This window comes from Cryptomeria japonica, chromosome 8 (genome assembly GCF_030272615.1).
Source record: "Cryptomeria japonica chromosome 8, Sugi_1.0, whole genome shotgun sequence".
Lineage (NCBI taxonomy): Eukaryota > Viridiplantae > Streptophyta > Pinopsida > Cupressales > Cupressaceae > Cryptomeria > Cryptomeria japonica.
This window is the reverse complement of record NC_081412.1, coordinates 321,299,969-321,318,983: the sequence shown is the minus strand read 5'-3', so window position 1 is coordinate 321,318,983 and position 19,015 is coordinate 321,299,969. Positions and strand designations below refer to the sequence as shown.

At 39.3% G+C, this 19,015-nt stretch overlaps 1 protein-coding gene across 2 annotated transcripts in view; it reads left to right on the top strand.

The window, feature by feature from the left end:
- Positions 1-19,015, top strand: part of LOC131061502 (uncharacterized) — a 267,609-nt gene that overhangs the window by 9,841 nt on the left and 238,753 nt on the right. For both annotated transcript variants that reach the window (XR_009358652.1, XM_057995217.2), the window contains exon 2: positions 6,865-6,992. Coding sequence is in view for 1 of the 2 variants with exons in the window: in XM_057995217.2 (XP_057851200.2) it covers positions 6,865-6,992 (128 nt within the window). In the remaining variant the exon portion in view is untranslated. The remainder of the gene's footprint in view (positions 1-6,864; positions 6,993-19,015) is intronic.

The window sequence follows — 19,015 nt, the reverse complement described above, 5'->3', positions numbered from 1 at the left end:
ACTCCCTGTGCACTGATTTTATGACCAAGATAGAAAATTTCCTCTAAACCAAATTCACATTTTGAAGCTTTAGCATATAATGATTCTTGTTCAATAATTCCCAAGATTTCCTCAATATGTTTGAGGTGCTCATCCCATGTTTTGCTGTAGATTAATATGTCATCAAAGAATATTAGTAGTAATTTCCTCAATTGTTTCTTGAAAGTATGGTTTATGCATGACTGAAATGTGGCTGGAGCATTTGTTAATCCAAAGGGAAGGACCAAGAATTGGAATTGTCCATAAAGGCATTTGATGGCTGTTTTTGGAATGTCTTCTTCTCTCTTTCTTATTTGGTGGTACCCTGACCACAAATCATAGAGAAGAATTCGGTTCCATGAAGCTCATTAATAAGTTCGTCCACTCTAGGGATAGCGTAATAGTTCTTAATAGTTTTCTTGTTCAAAGCTTGATAATCTATACACATTCTCATTGTATTGTCCTCCTTTTTAACAAGCACTATTGATGATGCAAAAGGACTTGAACTTAGTTGGATATGGCCCATCTCTAGAAGTTCTTTAATAGCTTTCTCTATTTCTTCTTTTTATTTTAGGGCATTTCTATAAGGAGTAGTAATTTTTGCTTTTGCTCCCTTTTTTAACTCTATAATGTGTTCAAATCCCCTTTTGGGGGGTAAACTCGGTGGAATATTGTCAAAAATCTTTTTATGCTTCTTAAGGATGGGTTGCATATCAATGTGTATGGCTTGGCCTTGCGGAGTAGATTTGTCAAGGATCATACATTGGGCAGCCCATTTCCCTTGCCCACGTCTAGAAATCCTCTCCATTCTTTTGCAAGAGCCTACTTTTGGGGATCCATTTGGTAACCCTTTCAAGGTAACCTCTTGTCCTTCATGTTGAAAACGAATTGTCAAGTTAAGAAGGTCAAACATGAAACATCCTTGTGAGTATATCCAAGGGTGCCTAATATCACATCAACATCTAACGGAACTACATAGAAGTCCTCTTTTATGGAATACTCCCCTAAGGTCATTTTTTTCTCCGGTGGCATTAGCTGCTAAAAACCCTTTTATGTCATGGGTTTTCAACTTCCTTTTGGCCACTAATCTTTCATCTATGAAGTTTGGGATGCCGCACTATCCACGAGGGTGATAAGTGATAACCCTTTGCCCTTTGAGGGTACTTTTAATGCGGAATGGATGATGTTTGGAGGTTTGAGTGATTGTGGCTAAGGATACATGCTTATCATCTTCAGTCCTAGATTTCTTGCTAGCATTTTCCTTGATTTCCTCATCAGTGGTTGCTTTTATCTTTTGGGCTCGACCTCTCTTATCACATTTATGCCCTGGTTTCCATTTCTCTTTACAACTGTAACATAGTTTTTCCTTCTTATGACAAATGTGCCCACATTTCTAAGGCTCTTGGCATTTGAAACATAGGTTCTTTCTTTTAAGTTCATCTCGGGAAGATGAGACCTTGTGGACTCTATCTTTCTTGTAGAAAGGTTTGTATGTTCGCTTGAGACTTCGATACTTGTAGATGACGTTTCTAGTCTCAAAGCCTTTTCAATGGCATCATCTAGGGTTATTGGATTAAGGGCAGTTACCAATCGCTGGAATGAATCTTTCAATCCTTCAACAAATAGGTAGGTTAGCCTATCTTCCTCAGCACCTGAAACTCTTACTGAAATTCTTTGGAATTCTGCTATGTCATCCTCCATTAGCCCTTGCTGGTTTAATTGAGTCATTTCTTTAAAATCTTTTTGGGGATGTTTCCGGTCAAATCTTTTGATCAGTTTTTGTGAGAATTCATCATAGGAGGTTACATTTTGGTGCCCTCGGGTGTGGAATTCATGGTGCCACCATTCGTGGGCCAATCCCTCCAAATGTAGGATAGCAAATTGGACTGCATCCTCTTCTGTTATTGGGCTGAGGGTAAGATAGGTTTTCAACTTTTATAACCTTGCATGGGCTGTTATTTTGGTAGATACATCGAAGTTTGGAAGAGTTACTTTATTCACCTTATGTCTCAAGTCTTTACTTGGGTATCTCTTTTCTCTTCTAGGTGCCTCATGTCTCTTTACTTCATATAATTCCCTTAACCGTGTAATATTCAGTTTGGATGCTGACACACTTGAATCAATATTCAGATTGCAGCCCTACAAAGAGACTTAGCTAATTGATTTAGAAGAATGTGAACTTCAGTGGGACCACAATGTGCAAGATTGTCAAAAAGGTATTGCACAAAAATGGCTCAATGAAACCAAGAGGCATACTCTCTTGCCAAAAATATTGTATTGAAATGATTTCAGAGAAGAATTCAACCTGATGATCACCGTGCTCACTAGGGTGATAGGCCAAATAGAAGCAAGGAATTTCAAGGATTGGATGTTTTACTTTGTCAGCCTCATTTGTGAAGGAAAGAGACACATTGACTGTGGTCATCTTACCAGCAACTCCATCCGTTCTCTGTTGATGAAGTTATTTGAAACCAGGGATTTCCATATGATATCATATGTACTATACCCTTTGGCGCAGGCTAATGCTTTTATAGGGTTGGAAAAACTATAAACAAGATGACATATTCTCTTGTAGTATCCACAACTAGAATACAGAGAAGGGTTGAAGCACTTGAAGAGAGTCAATGATGTTTTTACTATTCTGATGGTTAGGGATTTGGAGAATGAAAACTATGTCTGAATTTTGGATCATGCAAGAATGATTACTATTGAGTGGGAAAATTGGTTCATCTAATTTCCTACCTTCACCTACATCAGAGTGTGGATTTGACTCACATCTTTATGAATTACCATGGTGCCCAATTGACCAATCCTCTTGATGGAGTATTGTAGCTCCTGTTTGTTGCACATGAACATTGTTGGAAGAAAGACAAATTGGGTGCTAGTTTTTTGATACAAAGCAGGCCATATAGATGTGCAAATGCCATAGATGCCACAAGCATGGGAGCTGAATTGTCTAACTTCATTTCATCACAAAGGTAAGTGCTTTGACTCTGAAAATATAAGGGGTAAGAGACTTGGAAGCAAATCTGCACATTTGCTTGATATTGAGAAGTTTTGGCAAATTGTCTTGGTGAAATGAAGCCTCCAGAAAAAGACATAGCCATAGCCAAGTGATCAATTTGCCACCTAGCACATAAGCTTCGACACCAAGAACAGCCTGAGAATTCAAATTCTTGCAGGCAGGAGAGCCATTAACCAAGCGGGCAGAGTGGTCCATTTCGAGATTTCAATTGGCATTTGATCATGTTATAGCTCTTCTTTACTTATAATATAATTTATTCTTTAATGAGTATTTTCAAAAACATTATTCTTGTTTCTTTCTTTAAAATAATTTATTTTATGTTTTTTAAAGTTTTCATTAGCAAAATTTATGTTAAATCTATATACACTAGAATATTGATATATCCGTAGAATATTTATTCTATGTTTCTGGATTTGATTGTGAAATTTTTAGAACATCAATTTTACAATTTACAATTCCTTGAACTCTCTCTCATCCTATGATGGATCACGTAAAAATTATTTACGTCCAAAATTTTTCATACACAATCAAATCCAAAAACATACAATAGATATTTACATAGACTGTAGAAATTTATAATCTGTTTGCAATGACATCCTATATGTATTAAATGCATCCAATAAACTTCTTTCCTATGTCATTTGTGTGAGTCATGGAGGCATGGGAAAAGAATAGCACTTGTAACAAATCAATTGTATTTTGACAGTGACTTCGTAGGAGAGACCAACTTTAGTTTATATTCTTTTAAAATCGTTTGTTCAGTCAAGGGGTAATATCCAAACATTATCACCAGTTAATCGGTCAGTTAGGAATGACATTTCCAAGGATTGGATGAATAAGGCAGTATGGATGGATCTAGAGGATTTTTAGAAAGGAAGTTAGCAGAACAAGCAGAGATACTGCCACAGAGAAAAAGGTTAAAACAATCAAATAAGAGTATAGAGGTTGGTCCTCATACAGGAGAGGCAATTGTAAGTGTTCAACGAAAGAAAAAGATGAAAGTTTCAAGTGAAATTGAGGGAAGTTTAAGGCATGAAAAGTCGAAATCTTGTTGCTAAGAAGAAGGTGAAATTTCCTTCACTCATTCTCGTAAACAGTTTTCCAATTTCTGAAGTAGCAATAGTTACCATACTAGTTCCAATCCCTATTTAGCTAGAATATTTTTCAAAGCTTCTAAATCTACTATTCTTACATCTCCCACTTCAACAATTCAACCTAGTGAAGAAATTATAGCAAAGGAGATAGAGATTCTAGGGCCAAGTACAGATAATGCAGAATGTTTCCAAGAAATCCTAAAGAAGAAGAGGAGAGTGATTGTTGCACAACCGCTTGAGTGTAGTCTCTAGCTTGATCATAGAGGAAAAGAAAATCCAAAAGATGGACAAACTTAAAAAAGAATGGTGAAGGGCACATTATTGCAAAAACTGCCATTCCAATCACAAATAAAAATATTCAATATGTACAAGCTGATGATTTTCATTTTTTAGAGGTCAATTTAGGACCTGTAAATAGGCGAGGGTATATTGATTTTTTGCACTTTGCTACAGAAAATACCAAAAGTGTTAGAAAAGGATGATGAAGTAAAATCAAGGTTGAAGGTAGTAAACAAGTAATCGAGAGTGTCCATTTCTCATCTTGTGAATTTAGTATTAGAGCCAGGAACAAGTTCACTACCAACATTAGATGAAGGACCTCAAAAGCAACAACCTGATGAATTAGTGTCACATGGAAGAAATATTTAATGGTGGATTGGAGATCTTTGTGAGGATAGCTTGAAAACAATTGGTGATCAATTCATTTTGCTAAAGGAGATTCGAGATGGGGTATTCCATGATTGTTTGTATATCATCAAGTAGCAGCATTTAGAGCCAATGGAGTTTTGGGGATTGGAAAAGTTAGTAAGATTAAAAGTGATAGCTATTTCTGAAAATTATCATATTCCCAAATAAATAGGTAGTTGTCAATTGCTCTCTGAGATGTAGAATCCTTCTCTGAAAGTTGTCAGGAAAACATTGAGAAGTTGCAAATTGCAAAGCAAGATATTTTCTCTTTCATCGCTCTTTCACATTCACAGATGGTAATCAGGTTGCAATGGAAGCAGCTGATTATGATGCAGCTAGGAGGATCAGCTTTCCACATCAATAATATGGAAGGATTAATTAGACTTTCAGTTAGAATTGCAGCATACAAACTCAAACTGCTCAAATATGAGATATCATTTGTGAAGAGTAGAAGATTTGTTCAGTTGTGAAATCAGAGAGTATATGGATAGAGTTCGGCTTGCAAGGGAAAAATATGGCATGTCCTCCTCACATACTGTTCTGGATTGAGCTGTCTTGAAAATTACAAATTAAAATGCTAGCATGTACCATGGCTTTATGCCCCAAAAATCCTTGCCCTGATACAATTGGCCTGCCTCCAAAATGTTTATAATCATCCGCCAATCTGCAAACATCAATAAAAAGGCCCTAATCTCAAAATCGCTAGATCATCAGAGAGATATAGTTTCAAGTCTTTGAAGTCTAATTATTGAGGTTAATCAAAGGGTAGACCAAAATTTATTGAATGTGCAAATCAACTCCATATTTGGAAGTGTTTCACTGCTTCCACAACAACCTCCAGTTCCATTTCTAGACTAGGAATCTTCTTAGACTTTTGCACCAGATTTGGAAATCCTTCTTTGGGTAGAAAATGATGAGCAGCCTGCAACACCTTGAATTCAGCACCTCATGCAGACTTTAAATCTGTAAACCTGCTACCACTGTTCTAATCCCTACATCAATCAGCCTGGAATCAGGGGGATAAGAGTCTGCTGCCACCACTGCTGGCTGAACAATGTCAGGTACTGCTGTTTCAGTGCTCCATGGAGAGAAAGGAGCTGGAGAAGCAGCCAAAGGAGTAGAGCTTGCACATAGATTGAGGGTGAAGGGAGGCATCTCGCAACCTATAATTTAAACCATACTGCAGGGCATGGAAGGAAGAGGATGCTGCTAGGCGGGACATTCCATCAGCGCTGCTACCCATGCTGGAATCAGGACCAGTCATTGAGTAGAGCTTTGATTGGAAGCACGTTCATGCTTAAAAGATTCCAAATCCATTTTTTTGAAAAAATGTTAAGTTATTCAATATACGATGCTTAAAAAGAACATTGGGGCAAACATAAGTCCTTGAAGCTACATTGACAACCTAAGTCACTTTGCCTGATCTGTAATGAGAGTGTTGGAATGGAGCAAAACATTACATTTTGAGAGCCTTCAATTAACAATGCTCAAAACAACTTGAAGAGCACATCTGTCTCCTTCAGAAACTCTAAATCTCGCTGTAATGAATCCAACTACTCAAAGTTAGAGAATAATTCCAATATATCTTACGGGAATAAGTCTGCCAGAACTGACAACTAATCTGTCATTTCTGTTCCTAAAAATTCAGTGAGTACATACACTACTCGGAAAACAAAATTCTGCACACCCAAAGCTATCTATATACTAAAATGACTGAATAGTGGCAAGTAATTTCTCCAGATAACTCATCACTTAATGCTATAATTGGAAAAAAAAAACAGATAAATGCTAAGTACATATTTATCCTCTGTCTTTAGGTCTGTATTCTTCTGCTCGTTAAAAAGAATAGCATGTATGAGAACTGAAGACAAACTTAGAAACACACACCAGGCCCATCATCTCTCTGTGTGTAATGATTGATCTATATTTTTGTTGATTCTCTACCTGTTCTATACATCATTTCAGTTCCGATAAAATGGTTTGGAGTGTGTGGTTTTCTAATCTTTGTGGTTTAACTTTGTCATTTGGCACTGCTTTCAGGACTTTGAAAATCGGCAAGCTGAAATGTTCATTGACTCCTATGATTGGAAGTCCATATGGTACCCTTTTTCAAGTAGAAAGAGGACCAAAAGGTCCATATCTTTCACGTATATCTGCATCTTCAAAAGGTTCTTACTCATCTTATTCATAATATCCTTTTCTTTTGATATTAATTCCATTTTTCTTTGAAGGCCAGTATACATATATGCAAGACAAATGATTACAATTCAACTATAGGGATAAAAAATATTAACTGAGAGCACTGTGGTACTGGAGGATGTGCTCAGTTCAATCAGCTTATTGATGAATGTTATTATGGATAATTACTATTATGGTTTGCTGCAGCATTCTTGACCTTAATGGTGGTGTAGACATTTGGATTAATAATGTTTGATTGTAGCTGACTTGTTATATTTTGTTGGCATTATGTGCTGATGTAACTTGTGATTCAGTTGTTGCTGGTTGTGTACCTAATAACTATAAGCATTGTCATTTTAAAAGCAACTCTATGTTAGAGATGGGCCCTCCCTTTACTTGATGATTTTGGAAACTAATTCTTGCCTATAGTTGCTATTCCAAATGTCATCAAATAAAGGGAGGGCCCATCTCTAACATAGACTTGCTTTTAAGATGACAATGTTTATAGTTATTGAGTACACAACCATTAACAACTCAATCACAAGTTACATCACTACTAAATATATCCCCTTTACTTGATGGTTTTCATATAGGTAGTGTCCACAGTTGGAGAAATTTGGAATAGCAAGTATAGGCATGAATTAGTTTCCTCTTTGAGCTTCTCGTAAGTCTCTTGAGCTTAGTCATTTCATTTGAAAGCTCTCTTCTTGATCACACCAACTATGAAAAACCCTTAACAAGCCTCTTGTAGCAGTTGCAAAGGCCAGTGAATCCTCACAATGATGTTGATGTGGTGGGTGTGGGCCAGTCTAAGATGGCTTGGATCTTTGTTGATCCGCTCAAATACCTTGAGTACTAATGGTATTGCCCAAGTACAAAGTCGCTGTAAACTCAAACTCACACTTAGATTCCCTAGCAAAGAGGGCTTGCCAAGTTCTTCAAGTGATCATCCCATGTTTTATTATATTTATCAATATACCATCAAAGAGCACATCCATATTCTTAATCTATCCATTGAATACCCGATTCATGGCAAATGGAAAAGTGGCCATCACATGTGTCAAACCAAATGGCATGGCCACAAACTCAAATCATCTAAAGTGGCGTTTGAAAATTGTCTTGTGCACATCCTCATCGCACACATAGAGTTGATGATAGCCTGATTTCAGGACAATCTTTATGAAGTAGGCTGTTCAATGCATCTCATTAATGAACTCATCGATCTTGGGAATAAGATATCTATTTTTGAGTCTTCTTGTTTAATTCTTTGTAATTGATGCACATTCTTATTGTGCCATCCTTTTTCTTCACATGAACTATAGATGAGGCAAATGTGCTAGAATAGGATTTGATGTGACCCATTTCTAATAATTCTTTTATAGCCATCTCTATTTCATCTTTGCAAATCCGTGACCAAGAGCTCCACTCCAACTCTATGATGTCTTGTTACCCCAATTTGGTGGCATACTTGGAGGCATATTACTGAACATACACTATGCTTACCTAAAATGGTTTCTATACCAATAGGATGACTGCAGCGCTTTCTCGAATGTGAAGTAGTACACATGCCTTTCATTGCAAAGCAACTAGTTTCCCATTTGACATTCCTTTATGGAAGATCTTAAAACTCTTAGCAGTGATCACTTGAGGTGAACCATTTGGAATCCTTCTAAACACCATGCATTTCCTTGGAGGTTTGAAATTTACATGGACAAACTTATAATTTTTTTTAAACTTTTAAGGTAATGTAACCATTTTATTTCTAGGAACATATGTGCTTCTCCTAGTCCTATAATGTAGAAATCGTCACACATCTTATGATCACCAAAGAAATCATTTTGAGTTGTTGAATCATCTTGGTGGATGGAATAGTTATTCCATCAACAACTGAGCCATTGAATAAGGTGCAGTTTTTAGCCTTCAATCTTTTTTCGACCATCATGCCTTAAATGAATTTACGGCTAGACTCGATGTTAATAGGCATTGTCATTTGCTGCTTGGATAACTCCCACTAACCCTAAATGGGTGATGTTGAGGTGCCCTTGAAAGTGCTACAAGTGTCCAATTTCTAGTGTTTGGATCTTCATTTGCTAATTTCTTAGGCTCATGCTTGATGATTTGCACCTCTATATCTTTTTGTAGCTCTAGTTCTATTGGATTTGTCTCCTCATCATAAAACCACCTCAGTATAGTGGAATTGGCCTTTGCTAAGGCATTTGTGACTTGGTTCTCATGGCTACTTGAAAGAGAACTGTTTACTCGTATTTTATATTTAAATAATTCATAGGGAGTAAACGAAAATAACAGAATAACATAACATAACAATAACAATCACTTGCAAGAACATAATATTGTTGCGAGTCGCAACAATATTCCAGAAAGATGTCTTTTTAGTCATTCATTCTTGGATGTGCCATAGATACAGGAATTTAATGTGTGCAGCCCTTGATTACAAGTACATTAAAAAATATATAGCCAAGCTGAAGTTGGTTGAGAATGCCTGTTTACCCTCTCAGGTGAATAACTTAAAGTACACAGATAACGCAAAATAATAATGCCATAGATATCAGATGCAATATATGAGATGTTATTCCATTCCTAATTGTTCTCCTTCACAAGTTACATTCGGAAGTATATAAAGATACCGAGGGGGTGTGAGCGCCAACCGTCGCACCGCAATTGCCACCCCTCGGTTGCCAACTAACCAAGATAATTACACATAATTAACTAGTCTTTATTTCTGTGTACAATATTGCTGCCAACATCATCCCCCCCAAAAGAAAAGAAGTCGTCTCTGACGACTTAATACAAAATAGAGATGACATAAACAGAACTGCTGATGCCAGTCGAGCCCAGAACTTATACACCTGCTGCATCCTCGCTTGAAAAACCCTTTTCTGCTACCATCCTATGCTCAAGTGTGGATGTCACCATTATTGCTTCCTTCGACATCACAGTCCTCCTGTGCCTAAACCAAACTTGTCTGCAAAACATGCTTTTCAGTCTCAGCCTCCACCAACTGCTACTCAAATGATACTGTCTCCCTAGCCAATTTGTCCTCGATAGCCGGCGTTGCCCTCTCGGCATCCAACTCCTGGGTACGCTGAGCTAAGTCTCACGCTACTACTGCCTCCAACCTGGTGATCAGCTCCTCCCGAGCCCTCTATGCATCCACCAAGGCAACCTCACGTCCAGCCGAGACATACTCCGAGTTCCTCAAAGTGTACCAATTTCTCTTTCTCTTTCTCAATTTCTTCCCGTGCTTCCCGTGCCCTTCGCTTCTCCATCTCCGGGTCTGGGCACATTGCGTGTCTGGCTTGGGTGCGGGTTACGGCCAGCACTTCCTCTTCTTTGGTTTCCTCGACATTGAGCAAGTTGACGCCGGACTTCGGGCAGGTGGCATCTTCGTGGTCTCCCGGTCCGCACCATTTGCACAAATATTGCGTGGCCTCTCCCTTCGGGTAGTCTCGGGCGAAGTGCCCCCACTGGCTGCACGCTCTGCATTGTACCATTGGTCGACCTTTGGAGTCGTATTGGATCCGGCTCCTTTTGTTGTTATTGTTGTTATTGTTGTTTCGTCCTCCCCACCGGTTATCTCGGTAGCCTCCCGAGGTTGCATTGTTGTTCGCTCGTTGGCCCGTACTCGATGGTGCGGACGTTGTGGCCTGCTTCGTGAACAACACCTGGTTCATTTGCGTATTCTGGGTTTTCATGTTGTATGGGCACTCCTTGGTGGAGTGTCCCATCACTTGGCAAATCTCGCAGAATGCCTTCTTCGAGCAAGTACCCTTTGTGTGCCCCTCCTCTTTGCACTCAGTGCACCATATATCCCCTTCGGTCCGACCGGTGCTTCTCATTGTTTTGAATTCCCTCCTCATTCGCTCCATGTCTTTCTGGAGCGCTTGCACCCATTTGCCAGCCTCGCTGTCGCTGCTGCTTTCCTGTGACGAGTCATCCTCCTCGGACGAGCTATCCTTCTTCTTCTTTTTCTTCGATGTCTTGGTCTCGCTCTCGAGATCCATCGCTCTATTGTATGCGTCTTCGTACGATGTAGGTGGAACGATTTTCATCTTCTTTCGGAGGGGATGCTTTAGTCCCTCCACGAACCATCGCTTTTTCAACCCATCTGCTGGTTGACTCTCCATTTTTCCCAATAGTTCCTTCAGCCGCCGACTATAGGCTCGGACAGTCTCGTTCTTGTTTTGCTTCGTTCCATAGATCTCGGCGACTATTTCGTTGTCATCTCTCAGGAGGTGAAACTCTATCCCAAACTCCTTCTTCAGGTCGGGCCATGTGTCGACTTTGGCCTTATCCATCTCTGAGTACCGGTCTAAGGCCACTCCCCTTAAAGTTGCTGGGAACTGTGTTACCCATTCGTTTTGGTCGGTAACACCGTTTGCTGACCATATGGTTTCGCATGTTCGACAATGGTGGACGGGATCTTCCTTCTCGTCGCCATTGAACTTCGGCAGTTTCTGTTTACTCCCCATCGATGGGGGTCGTCTTCCTGGAGGTGGCTGTGGCTGTGTTTGTGCCCCTGCGCCGCTCCCTCCAGTGCCGGTGGTGTGTCTTGCGTGGGTGACTGGAGGTACAGTGTTTTGCCTGCCGAGTGTGGCACCTACCGTACAGTTATCCTCCCCTTCATTGTCACCCGCGCCCACTCCTGACTCCCTTTGGTGATCCTCACTTTGTGGTGTAAGGGATAAGTTTCTGAACCGATCCCGGGTCTCTTCGACTAGATCTCTCCTTAACCTTGTTTCCTCCAGAAACTCTTCGTGGCTCCGCACCCTACGGTGTTCTAGCGACGCGTAGAAATTTCCGTCGGCTTCTGCACCCTCCGTGACACCTCCTTGGTTCCCCTCGGGCCACCCTTCGGCAGGTCGTCCTTCGGCAAGTTGCCTCAGCCTCCGTCTACGTTCTACTTGCTGCTCTAGAATCAAGGCCCTTTGCACGGCCTCCCACTCGTCCGTTTCTGCTTTTTTTTTTTTCTATCTTTATTTAATATATTGGGCATAAATCACTTTCGTACATAGCAAGCACACGCCATGTACAAAAAAAAAACTTTTATTATTTTTCCTTTCGGCCACTATTTATCTCAACATTGTGCCGGGATTATTACAGGGTTCAATTTTCCCTTCGCCTCTTGCCATCACGCTATGCGTCCCACGATGATTGTTCCGTTTGCGCGTCGTCGGCCTCTGGGTTAATCTCACCGACGAGTAGGCCCCTCGTGTTCGTGCGCCATCCGCATCTTTCGTTCCCGAGTACGTCTAGGCAACGGCGCCAAATGTTTACCCTCTTGGGTGAATAACTTACAGTACACAGATAACGCAGAATAATAATGCCATAGATATCAGATGCAATATATGCGATGTTATTCCATTCCTAATTGTTCTCCTTCACAAGTTACATCGGAAGTATATAACGATACCGAGGGGGTGCGAGCGCCAACCGTCGCACCGCAACTGCCACCCCTCGATTGCCAACTAACCAAGATAATTACACATAATTAACTAGTCTTTATTTCTGTGTACAATATTGCCGCCAACAATGCCAACCGTCAGCAACTACCAAATAAACCATTTGTCGGAGACTAATTACTTAATTCCATAAAAACTTATTTTATTTATTGCCAAACTACATCAGTCCCCAAGAAAGAAAGTTGTTTTCCAGATGGCAATTGACAAAATCCAGGACTGAACAACACCAAAACAAAAATTGCTGAGAAGTAGGATGAGTAGATGTCCTTGGATGTATAGGAAATGTGGGAGTGGACATAGGGGATTAGAGTTGCTGAAGTTCGTGGACCTCCTCTATGCTCAACTTCAAATGTTGAGCTGCTACCAACTCCCACCCTATGTTGTCTTCATCTTTTGTGCAACCTAACCAATTGGCATTTGGTCTGCTCAATCTCCTTCTCCCTCTCAACCAATTTTGCCTCCTCCTTGGCCAGTTTTGCCTCCATGACTATCACTCTAACCTGTTATGCTTTGGTGAGTTGTGCCTACTAGGAAAGTTGTTCTTGGAATTTATAGATATGGTTAGTCATCTTGGCACGTACTGTCTGCATCATTCGGAGGGCCTCATCCCTGTGCTGTGTGGTCTTGTTAGTATAGACTATTTGACGCTTCGGCCGAAAGAATAGATCTTTGAAGGAGGTCTCCATGCCAAACAATACTGAAATTACTTGACCATGTCTTTTTCCCCACTGTAAGCCTGGCAGGATGCCAAGCTATCATCATCTCCAGAGTCTCTACCCTTGGCTATCCTCAAGAAGTGAAGCATCTAGCAAATTCCCCTTCACATTCCATCTGCATAAATGCCAGGATATGATGGGCTTCATTTGGTGAATGTAGAAATAATAAACTTCCTTGTTAAGTTGTTTGAATTTCAATGTAAAAGGAGCCAATTATTAGAATCAGAGACTCAAATCATGTTGCCTTTTGAAGGAGTGTATGGCATGGTGAGCGGATTTGGTTCATTTGATGTCTTCTATGTGATGGAAATATTGTCATTGATGTCAAAGATGCAAGAAGACAAATTAGTCCTGTCAAAGGTGATGATCTATATGAATTGGATAGCTGTGATTTATATGAAGAAGACATCCACATAAAATCATTGAACGATCAGAATTGAAAATGAACTCCATATACAAGATGTTGTTATTGTTGACGTGGCTAAAGTCGCATTGCTACGACTCTATCTGGCCAACGCAAAATAGAATTTACTCGCCGAGTATCCTATCCTCTCTTGTATAAGGAAGCCCTAATGCTGTTTTTAATCGATCAAAGTGGACAACCTCAAGGTTCCAAATGTCAGTTCTTGACTGCGGGATAACTCAACGGTCGATTTTTTTTGCTGGGAGCACAAGGGGCCTTACGTTTCGCAACAAGCTGGTCAGCATCTAATTCTCGAACTAGGAAATAAAAGCAAAGAAGAAGGGGGAAGAGACCAGAGATTAACAAGATTGGTGTGCGGGTAGACCGATTCAACATAACCAATCCCTGCTTGGCCAGAATAGCTCACAACCTCGCAGAAACGGTGCAATCTTCAAGGGGACTTAGAAGATTTTCAGACTACAGGTGCATGCCCAAACACCCAATTCTGGCGCAACTCAGACGGACACCTGCAATTGAACTAAGCACGATTTTGAAAGGCTCTGACTAACCATACACACGGATACACAATCAAAATATCCTCAATGGTATGAGCCTGAATCCATCAGATACCTGCACACCAAGAAGATCTATCTAAACTGTTGAAGGAAACCATGCAAACAGACTAAAACCAAGATGATAAACACCAAATCAATGTCCATATATTGATTTCAGCTTCTATTACAACAATTTCTGCAACATTTCTACTCTATTCCTAACTACTGAATTCTAACCTTCTAACAATCTAACCTATTCTAACTGTCTACAAAAACTCTAACTATCCAACTAAAATCTAACAATCTAATTGTCTAAAAATCTAACTTTTTACAAAAGAAAGGCCTCTGCCTTTTATAGATTTTACATATTGAATCAGTGGGCAGGATTGATCTACCTTCCAGAAGCATGGCAGCTTTAACCCATGCCTATTCAATTCTCAGTTATCCACCCAACCACTATCTCAACTACCTACAATTGTTTGTTATCAATTTAGGTCTATCCGATAGTTGGATATAACTGACTAGTGTCCCCTCATTTTGAATTCAATAGATGGGGCCCACAAGTAGTCCTTTACATTTAAACAACTCAGTTTTTAAAACTGACTTTTTGGAATTTCTTCCAGCAGTGTATTCTTTTGAGAATGCATACTTTGAGTGTTCTTTTGCCTTTTGTCTTCAATCTTGTTGGTGGACTTCATCTCTGGTTCAGGTGGTGGCGCGCTTCTCTGTGCTTCGTCGTGCGTTCTATGTTGCGTTCCTGTATTTCCTCCTCCGGCGTTGGTTGCGATCAAGGCTCCTTGATGTTTCAGGCTTTCTCTTGGTTCTTCCCAACAACGTCATCGACCTGCAAACAATCAATTCCGACTTGAATTGATCCCCTCTTAAAATTAAATAAATTAAACAAATATTAAATTTTCATTGACGTCGGGCCTCTCTCACGATGAACTTCGGGCATTAGACACCTTTTGTGAGATGTTTTTAAAGTAGACATATCTTGCCTTTTTGAATTTCGGGCGTGGGAAGTGAAACGAGAGTTTTACTTTTAAAAGGAATCCCCTTCATATTTCGGCCCCTTTGGATGAAATGGGAGATGATTTTCTTTTGTTTATTTGCTCTTTTGACCTTTTGGATTTTTCATGCGGGTTGAGAGGAGAGACTTTATTAAAATACCCCCACTTTAGCAAACTTCGGCTAAATGGATCTTTTTGCGAGGCTTTCCCTTAAGGTAAAACGTTTTGTTTTACAAACTTCGGGTCACTCGAACGAAATGAGAGATTTCATTTAAATGCTTAAGTTGGAAAACTTTCCATTGGCAAGTTTCAAGCTTTCTAATCAAAAGTGTGATTTCATCCAAGTCAATAATGCTTTGCGTTTTAGAATGTTCGGCCGATTTTGACAATTCGCAAGATTTTGTTTTTGTTCCCTTTTCGGCATTTTCGGCTTGTTAAAGTGTTTGTGCGAACTTAGTCTTCTTGCTCAGTTTCGGCCTTTTGAATTTTCGGCTTACGGGCCGAATTTGATAGACTTGCGCAAGCTAGGGTTTCATTTTCGGCCTGAGAAGGGTATTCGTGAGTTGTTTTCTTTCTTCTTTTTTGGCTTAAATGAGTCTTAAGGTGCGATTTAGACTCCCGTTGGAGAGCTAAAATGCGAACTCTAGCTTCTTCTCCCTTTTCAGCTTCTAATCTTACTTTGCGAGTTTGGGCATCTTTCGGCCTATAAAGGCATTTTGTGAATTTCGGCCTAAAAGGTTATTTTGAGAGCTTTTATACTTCAATGCTTTTCGCCTTTACTTTTTGGCTTACTAGCTGATTTTGTGAGCTCTTAAAGCTTTCTAACCTGTTGCATGAATTCTAACTTCATCATTTTCGGCTTTGGAAGACCTTTTGCGTGGTTTTGAACTTGGTCAATTTCGGCTTAGGAGACCGATTTGTGAGATATCTTTCATCTCGGCTTAGGAGGCCGATTTTTGCTTTAGCACCCTTGACTTAATGATCTTCGGGTTTATCAATTTCTGTGCTTTTTTGAGCGAACTTCCAGAAATATTCACTTGGCTTTTGCAAGGGTGATTTTAAACATGGGTCTCTATCTCCTTCCTATGGGAAGACTGTAGGCATGGGGTCCCTTGGAACAGGGCGTGTGTGCATAAGGCACAACAGGTATGCAGTGATCATATGCAGCAATGACGTATAATAGAGGACAAAGACTAATGTATGACAGCGATAGTAATACATGACTGATCAGCGACAGTAATCAAAGACTTATGGTAACATAGCGCTGAGACAAAGAAGACTCTGAATCAGCGATTATATAATGAAGACTACGACTTTGGTTATCAGTAACATTGCCGACTTCATAGCATTAATGTATGAGCAAGCAGCAAATGAAAAGTTTGAAGATGGAGACCTCATTATATGCAGAATTCTTTGGGGATCGATCATGTTGATACGGCGATATATTATATACATGCAATAACAAGTTTCGGAAGTGGTTCAAGAACATTGGTCGACTTCATGTGCAGTGATATATTAAATAAAAATGGTGGTCAACTTCATAAAAGGCATTGCACAGTGATGATACACTTTTATGTTGTATATGCTTAATAAATAAAACGATCTCATGTATAGCCATAATACACATAGCTGACTTCCCAAATAAGTTCGTATCAAACATATTCAATGTTCCAAGTGATTTACGGTGCTGGTTGGAGTATAGAAACAGAGATTGAGGAATGTAGACCGGCTTGCTATGAAGATCATGCGATTTCATTTAGCAAGTAAAGATTAAGAAGCCAGTGATAATGATGAGAGACTTCTTTAATGTGCAAGTCGACTCATGACCAAAGAGTGACCGTTTGTTAGTGTGATGGCTGAATAAATAGAAATGTTGATTCCCATCAAGGCAGCATCAAAACATTGATTCAAAGAATGCAGCGATTATCACTAATGGTCAAAGTAATAATTGTTTCATAAGAAAGCATCGATCATGCTGGAGCATGAGCAGCGACTTAGAAAGCTAAGACGGAATATCACAAATGGAAAGAAATTGAATAAATAAAGTCCGATAGAAAGGTTATAATATATTTTAATGTCAAAGAATAATAGTTGAGATGATCGATTACATAAAATGGCAATTCAAACTGAAGATTTACATCTGATCAAAGCGACTTCCATTCAACTATAACCACGATTAGAATGCATGGTGATTGTGATTCATATTAAAAATAATAATATCATGCTAAAGAATGATTTGTTAAGAAGCGATTACTATATGTTATATCTGTTGGTGTAAATAATTATTCATCTTGGATATTATTACACCTTACTTAAGTTTACTTAGGTACATGCATTTCATAGTAGTTTGGGTATGAGACACTTGGGTGTTTGTGCCACATTGGGATAGTGTGTGTAGGAGAATTTCCACCTTTTATGGTGTGACCTTGTTGTTACACTCCACATTCAGTGGGTGATCCACCTCATGTGGAATATTATATTGTTTCTCCTACCTACCCACACCTATTTCATACCTACCCTTGTTTCTTATTGAGCCACATGTCATGTTTGTGTGCTCACATATCCATATAGCCTTGCCTATATAAGCAGGCTTATATTCATTGTATGTAACGATTGATGATCCAGTTGATCAGTATTTTCTCTTGATAGAATACAGTTTATTTCTATCATATATTTTGTCTCTCTTATTTGTGCTTTCCATTGCCTCTTGATCGTGGAAAAATTTCACATGGTATCAGAGCTGGTCCATATCTCACATGGTATCAGAGCCATTAGAGTGTCATTGGTTTGCTAATTGAGAGAAATTTGATGTTATTTGGGGTTGTGTGTTTTGAAGTTTTCTATTGTAGGTTATTATTGAAGCTTGATGGGTCAAATCTGAGGTTACCATTGGATTGAGGAGGACCAAGAAAGTCAGTTTTGCCTTTTGTTTCATCCAAATCGGACTTCGAAGGCCAAATCTAGAGGCATTTGAAGTTTGACGCTGCGGCGGAAATTTTCCAGAAATTATAATTTTGCAAGCAATTTTCAAATAGCGATATCTCACTCATACGGACTTGTTTTTTCGAGCAATTTTTTTTGTTTTGGGGTAGAATTTTGTGATCTGTACAGTGGTGCAGGAGTTTTCTGATTTTCGGATACAAGTTTTTCAGAAATCGTGAAATCCCGATTTTTACAACTTTGGAGGCTTCGTTTGGGCTCATATGGACTCCTTTTCAGGTGCCGTTTTTTTTGAAAATACATATTTTTTCATCTACTTTCATAATCTGCCATCTGTTTGCAGTGATTTTAAGTAGAAATTATACTTTCAGTATTTGGCCATTTTTGGCATATTTGGTACTTGCATTTTGCTTGGATCTCAGTTTAGATCACTAGCAGTATTTGTTGAAGTCTTTTAGATCTCATTTTGAAAAGTTGTAAATTGAAATCATAAGTCCACTTTGCCTTGTTTTGCAAGTGGCCCATTGTATACGCACTAAGTATAAAGTGCCAAAATCACCATTTTGGGGGGGGTTTCTTGATTGAGTATTTTGGGGGGGTGTCTTGTGTGATTGTGCCTCTCTCTATTTTGTATTTTTTCATTTTGGTGCTATGGGTTCTCCTAAATTTCCACTTTTAACTCATCATAATTATGCATCATGGAAAATTAAGGCATGGAGTAAACTAATGGAAAAATGACTCATTCATTATGTAAATGAAACTATTACAGCACCACCTGATCCTAAGGCTGATCCTAATGCTCAAATTGAATGACTTACTAAGAATGCTATGGCACTTGGAACTCTTATAAAGTATGTATCAGATGACCTCATTTTTCACATTGATAAGTGTACAACAATTTTAGAGGCTT